Source organism: Monodelphis domestica, chromosome 2 (assembly GCF_027887165.1).
Source record: "Monodelphis domestica isolate mMonDom1 chromosome 2, mMonDom1.pri, whole genome shotgun sequence".
Classification (NCBI taxonomy): domain Eukaryota; kingdom Metazoa; phylum Chordata; class Mammalia; order Didelphimorphia; family Didelphidae; genus Monodelphis; species Monodelphis domestica.
The window spans coordinates 135237430-135244809 of NC_077228.1; the positions used below are offsets into that span (position 1 = coordinate 135237430).

General features: G+C 41.5%; 1 protein-coding gene across 1 annotated transcript in view; it reads left to right on the forward strand.

The window, feature by feature from the left end:
• Nucleotides 1-7046, forward strand: part of CNIH3 (cornichon family AMPA receptor auxiliary protein 3) — a 209445-nt gene extending 202399 nt beyond the window's left edge. Inside the window, exons 5-6 of the mRNA XM_001367968.4 lie at nucleotides 1246-1389; nucleotides 4827-7046. Coding sequence (XP_001368005.1) covers nucleotides 1246-1389; nucleotides 4827-4854 — 172 coding nt within the window. The 3' untranslated portion in view covers nucleotides 4855-7046. The remainder of the gene's footprint in view (nucleotides 1-1245; nucleotides 1390-4826) is intronic.
• Nucleotides 7047-7380: the final 334 nt, after the last annotated feature.

The window sequence follows — 7380 nt, forward strand, 5'->3', positions numbered from 1 at the left end:
GAGTGCAAGTTTAGCCTCTAAAACTTACTAGGTGTGTGACCCTGGACAATTCACTTAACCCTTTTTGCCTCAGTTTATTCATCTGTAAAATGAAGTGGATGCATGGAAAAGGAAATGGCAAACCCCTCCAGTATCTTTGTGAAGAAAACCCCAAATGGGGGTCATTAAGAGTCAAACACATCTGAAATGAAAGAATGACAACATCCTCCTTCCCAAACTTACCTTTTAACTCTTCATATTAATAATCCTTGGTCCTAATTTTACCCTTTAGGCCATGATCCTATTGCCTAGCCATAATGGCTACATTTCAGTACAGTTCTTCATTCTGAATTCTAACTCATAACCTAAAAAATTAAAAAGTCTAGATAATTAAAAAAAAACCCATCATATGTATTCATTTCAGATTCCATGCTATTAGATGATTGTGTCGACAGGAGAAAGGGGTGATTGGAGAGTACTCCTCTTGCCCTTTGCACACTCCCTCCCCCCCTTTCCATCTAGACACAGTGCACTTTTGTTATTCTGGGTACCTCCTATCTAGGAGGAAAGTGTCTGATATATTGATTTACTTTTAGGTAAGTATATCTATTCAGTCTTGAGCCCTTGAATTTTAAAGAGGTCATTAAGAGAAGTTACTACTTAGCCAAATGAATGACTCTAATGAAAGTTTAGATATTAAGGCAACTGGGCAGGGAAGATATTTTTTCAGCTGAATGGCTTGGAGGAAAATGGTGAGAGGTAGAATGGAGAGGTTTTTACATCTCCAAGCTTACCTTCTGTGTTTATGACTTAAACTTCTCTTTCATCATGGTATCTATTTTGGGTGGGGGCCCTCATTCCATCTCTTAGTGGTAGAATGCTCCCTGCTGCCCTTGCCACTGCCACTTCATATGCTCCTGGTCAGTCCCCACTCCTTTGTCTACAGACTTCTCTTTCTCTATGTCTCTCTAAGCTGTCCTAGCTAGAAAAATGGTGCACTTTGAATTTTTCTTGGCTTTCCCTATCAGAACTCAGCTTACCTGTTTTTCAGGCTTGTGGAGGTGTGTTGGGTGGGTTGAGACAAAAGTGGTTCTCACTCTGCCATCTTGATTCTTTTCCACATTTCCAGTCAAATTCCATATGTGGAAGGCCAATGGACGTACATCTGATCACTATGATGCTGGTGGACTTTGATGTTTACAGGCTGCTTTTTAGCATGTAGGAAGTGATCAGGTGGCTCATCAATAGTGTTTTCTTTCCCTCTAGGTATTTCCATTGCCCTGCAGATAGCTCAGAACTAGCCTACGATCCACCTGTGGTCATGAATGCAGATACCTTAAGTTACTGTCAAAAGGAAGCCTGGTGTAAACTGGCATTCTATCTCCTCTCCTTCTTCTACTACCTTTACTGGTGAGTTTCTCCCTCCCCTGTAGCCCTCAGACTCCATAGCAAATGGAAGGAATCTTTATGTGGAAATCCAGGATGGTCTGGTTTGACACAGACTGAGGAATGCAAGGATGGTTATAGGATCAAAGGATGTTATAACTAAAAGGGAATTTAGAAATCATATATTAACTCCCTCATGGGAGATGGGAATACCTCAGGGCCACCTTAGAGATTTGACAGTACCTTGGGGAGTTGAGTATATAACAGAAACCTCTTTCTGGACTTCATTCAGAAACTCTTCAGCAGAAAGACAATATGGAACAGTAGAAAATTTCCACGGAATTCAGATTCTGTTTTTGTCATTTACTCTCTACATGACCCCAGACAAATCAGTTGACCTCCCTAGGTTTCAGTTTTCTCATCCATAAACAGAGGGGTTTTGGTGAAGGTGATCTCTGGGGTCTCTTTCAGCTCTTGTTTTAAGATTATATGATTCTTCTTCTCCTAGCACAGTCTTCCCAAAAATTCTGGGCTATTTGGGGGAGGACACTGGGATTGAACTTGGACTTCCCAGGGGTCTCCTGGAATATAGAACTTAAAAGAAAATTTAAAAAATATTCTTCCATTGTCCTTTGGAGTGTAAAGATTGATATGTCTCAGAATATACCCATTCCATCCTATTGCCAAGTGCACATATATGGAGTGAACTGGAATTCCAGGATTGTAACTCTTCATGCCCTAGTCTAGTCCTCTGGGTACTTAGGGTATGTTAGAAGATTCCAATGAACAAAAAATATAACTTCTTGGATCCTTAGTATGAACTGACTTCGGAGAGAAACTATTTGACCAATGTGAAACCAAGCAGGGCATTAGCTCTTTGCTCATGTATAGGTTTGATTTGGTGGTCTCTGAAGACCTTTCCAATCCTGTGCTTCTATGATACTGAATTCGGCCAGATGATATAATGGAAGAGCACAGAATTTAGAATCAGCCAGTTTGAACACTAACTCTGATATTAATATTATTTTTCAAACCCTTACCTTCCATCTTAGAATTAGTATTAAGTATTGGATCCAAGGCAGAAGAACAGTAAGGACTAGGTAACTGGAGTTAAGTGAATTGCCCTAGGTCCCACAGTTAGGAAGTATCTGAGACCAGATTTGAACCCACAACCTTCTATCTCCAGGCCTGGCTCTCTTTTCATTGAGCAACCTAGCTGCCCCAGTTTGGGCACTTAATCCTTATGTCCTTGAGCAAGTAATTTATCTTCATCTGAGAGAGTTGGATTAAATGATCATAAAGGTGGATTCCAGCTTCAAAATTTAAGATTATTTTAAAAAGCAGAACTCTATTCTAAGGAAAGTTATATTGTAGAGTCAACAACAACAAAAACTCTAGCTCCTATTCTTAACCATGGGATCCTTGTTGTTTATAGGATCAGAAATATAGGACTGGAAAGGATATCAAAGGGCATCTTGTCTAATTCCTTCATTTTACAGACTAGGAAGGGGAGACCCACAAAGATTAAGTGAGTTGCCCAAGGTCATACAGGTAATAAATATCCAAGATAGAATTTGAACCCAGGTCCAGCTGCCTGATTGCTTATATTTTAGTTCTTGACTTCACCTCAATCTGAATTTAGAAAAAGACCAAGGGAGGGGAGGAGGAGAAAGATGAAGAGATTTCTGGTCTTCCTTTCATTTCCAATGACATATGTATGTCTGAGCACAGAGATGCTGCAGGGAAAGATGACATATGAATTTGTAGACAGATAAAAGCATGTCTCTTTGGTTGCTCGTTTGGGGTGATGGGAAGGGATGGTGTTGACAGTATTGATAACAGCTTGTCACTGAGAGCGTTCTGTAACCAAATGTGTTCTAGACATTCCTTTTGACTCATTATCCTCCAAGCCTTTAGTTTAGAGTAATTTGGGGATGGCATTTTGTTAAATTCATGGTTTCTTTATTAAAAAGTATTAAGTTGCAAGGATTCTTCTTCACTCCTCCCCAAGCCCTAGAGTTATTGCCAATTGGCGTGTTCATTGAGCCTGGCCTGGTATTCTATCTTCTGTACTAGATTCAGAACCCAAGTTTCTTGCTTCTTGGGCTAGAGTTCTATCCATGGAATTATAGTTCTAGACCTGGGAGGGACCTTAAACTTACTCTAGCCTAGCCCTCTTATTAGTAAACGAGCAAATTATACTCAGAAAGGTTGAATTATATGTCCAAGGTCACACAGGTTAAGTGTCAGGAGTGGAATTTGAATGCAGATCCTCAGTACTCTAGCATGAGGGCTTTGGATTCTTTGCCTTTTTATTTTCTTTAGACCCTTTCATAACAATAGAGCAAACCCCGTTGATGCCATCTCTGAAGTTGAAAAGGAGTTAAAGAAAATAGTCTGCTCCCAGACTGTCCAGTGATTATGTCTCTGCCCAAGTTATGTCACTTCTCACAATTGTAGCTGCCCTCCCTCTTTCCTTGCCCCCACATACACTTTGGCAAGGAGACCTGAAACCAGAGGCGCCAGGTTGGAAGACAGAACTACAGTTAATCAGGGGAGCATTACTCATTGTGACTGTAGTGCAGAATGGGTTCAAGAATAATACGCTTCAACTTCTTTCCCCTAGACTCCTCAGATGACCTTGTTAACCACTACACTTTCTCCCACTCCCACTCTGAGAAGAGGTGGTGGTTTTCCCCTTTTGCCCAATGAAGAAACCAAATTAGTGCATTTTGATAGAAGTTGTTCCTCCATCCCTGGGAATTACCTGAAGAAATTTCACAGACCCCAAAAGTTCTGTACTCCACTTCCTCCCTCTCCATTCTTAGGGACCAGACCTTCGATTATGTGTTCCTAATCTATATTTAACATGCAGACCCCATTGATTAATGATTCAAAGGGCAAGAGAGTCCCCAATTAAATGTCCACTTCATACAGGTGCCCAGAGGGGCTGGTGCTCACCAATCAGTCGTAACAAGCTCAATAATAATAATTCTGCTAGCAACAAGAGGGTGAGAGTCATCTGAGAGCCCTTGGACCTAGAATTGTGTGTGACTCCTGGCAGCTGGCAGACTCAAACACTCCCTTGCTGAGACCAGCCTTGCTTTGAATGGAGAAAAATAAGAGGAGCAACAACTATAATAATAATGAGAATAATAATAGGCACTTAGGAAAAATCACATCTTTCTTTTTTATCCATAGGACACTCTATGGTTTTCCAACAAACGTTTGGTTAAATATTGTCAAGAGGAGGAGAAGGGAATGGACCCATATAGAATATGTGTCTCAACACCCAAGGCCACCCCTAGTAACTGGCATGTGAATGAGGGTCAGGGGACATTCTCTTCTGAACAAGTCCTTTCCTTCCCCTTTTGTTGAATGGAATGGTTCCCCTGGCTCCCACTTCTTTCTTTCTTTCTTTCTTTCTCCCATTTCTGTCACCCATTTCTTTGTTCTTGCAGCATGATCTACACTTTAGTGAGCTCTTAACTGGAAGATTACCTACGTCATCAGAGACTGGCACCAGGAAAAGGACAGAATCGATGGAGAGAAGTCAATTGACACTGGAGATTGGATGGAAGGACCTGGCGGAGGCGGTGAATTTGGAGGTTGAAGCCTTTGGTAGAGTGTGTGGAGATAAAGAGAGAGACCCAGTGGGCCGAATGACTGGCTTCAGAACTGAAATAATGCAGCCCGTGGGCTGAATAAACTGTGATCGTCTCTTGTTACTCCTTGTATTGCAGTCTTTGCATTCCAAATCCCACACATGAGCTGTGTATCACTCCTGAGGATTGGGGGAGGTGGGGGAGAGATAGGAAGCCAAATCTCTCCTGGGTGAGAATTGCTGCTTACCGAGAGTACTCCATAGAACAACTCCTGCAGCTAATTTTCACACTGGGTTCCTGGTAACAGTTCAGATGGACTGTGGGAGTGGAGGCTGGGCTGGCTCTCTGCAAAGGGATTTGTTCAGAAGTTCCAAGCCAGGAACATGGTCTGTGTTGCCGGATGCCACCGGAGAAACTCTTCTTGCCTCCTCCCAGTGCCCCCATGACTAGCAGATGTCTGGTCTTCTAGGCAGCCCACAAGAGTAAATCTTCCTTCCAGGAGTGTTCATTTTTGTTTAATTTTGTCATGTTCTAATTCATTAGTGATAGAATGTTGTTCCATGGATTCTCTTGCTAAGAATTTTCTCTAAAGCCAAGTAACGGAATGGTGTTCCTCCAGAGTCATTGTTTGATAATGGCAGATGATGAAAGGAACCCCAGTTGTTATCCCTGAGGGATGATGTGTCCTGTTACCCTGTAAAAACTAGGCAATTGTCATTCCATGCTAATTGGCACCATGGGGAGAATCCTTAAGAAGTTTAGAGATAGGGGTTCTGGGTCTGAATCCCAATTTTACTTCTTGTGAAATCTTGAGCAAATCACTTCTCCCTGGGCCTCAGTTTCCTTATCTGCATGGTTGAGAGACTCCACTATTCTTATTCTTAGTGCTACATGTTATATTCCTATTTTAATAGGTAAAGCTGGAAATGCCACTTAAATTGGCCTTAAACTCACAAAGAAGTTTAATCTGGATGGAGTCAGGAAGACCTGAGCTCAAATATATATAGTAGCACGATGGCCTGATGACATATAGCTTCTCTGAGCCTTAGCTTCCTCATCTGGAAAGTGAGGGAACTGGATTTCATCACCCCTCTTAGCTCTAAATCTCTGATGCCAGAACTAGACTAGATAACCTCTGAGATTCCTTCAAACTCAACCTCTAGGATCCATCTATGATCTCTCCACTAGAGCCAGACTTAGAACCAGGAAGACCAGAGTTTAAGTCCTGCCCCTGGCAAATACTGTCTATGACTCAGAGCAAATCATTTACCCTCTCTATAGTCTAGGCTAGAGGAGTCAAATGCATTGCCCAAACCAGATTAGCAAAATAAAAATATAATTAAGTAAAAAATATAATTAAGCAGATAATGTTACATTAAGCCACTCTGCGGTCCACCAGGAAATTTATGTACAGATTAGCAGCCCCCCTTTCTATTTGATTTTTGACCCCACTATTTGTGGTAGGCCACTCTTTAAGTTGCATTGGTAAAGGGAGTTTCCTGAAGTGAGAGTTCTCTCTATGCATGAAAGCCCAGGCCAGAGCCCCATCTCTATCTGTTATTACTAGTTGCACCTTGCTCTGATTTGGAGAAAAACAAACATGCTCTATAGATCCCTAGAAGAGAAGGACAATAGCATTTTCAGCTTAATTTTTATAATGCCACTTTGTTCATACTGTACAATTTGATGTAAAAATATTTGACCATTTAGGAGTTTTCCATTGAATAGTCTCCCTTTGTTGGCTGGGAATTGTGAAAGGGTTTGTATGCATGACGAAAGCTGGGGCTTGTTTAATTGGGCACAAATGATTTCTCTGCTGGTTGACACAAATAGACTATTTATACATGTGCTGGTGCTCAGTTTGGAACCTGTGACTAAGGTTTATGAATGGTGTTTGTGTTACATGCGATGTGCTATGTTTAAAAATGCAGTGGTAACTTGGGGTTCTCACCTAACTGCCTGTCTCATTGTGCCCTGTCACAGGCTTCCGGGTGGTTTGTAAACTGGTAGGTGGGGAAGCAGGTTTTTAAAAATATGATATATTTATTGCAAAATAAAAGACATTTTGTTGTGAAATTCTGCAAGAGTCCAGGGGCAACTTAGGTGAGGGTAGCCTGGAAAGAATATGGGATTTTGAGTCGGAAGATCCAAGTTCAAATCTTGCTTTGACACTTGCCAGCTAGGTGACCCTGAATCTATTTCCTCACCTGAAATACGGATGCTTTTGGGGAGATTGTTGTTCAGTCGTGTCCTATTTTTTGTGACCTTACTTGGGTTTTCTTGGCAGAGATACTAGAGTGGTTTTCCATGTCCTTCTCCAGCTCATTTTATAGATAAAGAAACTGAAGCAAACAGGGTAAGTGACTTGTCTAGGGTCACACAGCTAATAAGTCTGAGGCCAGATTTAGAT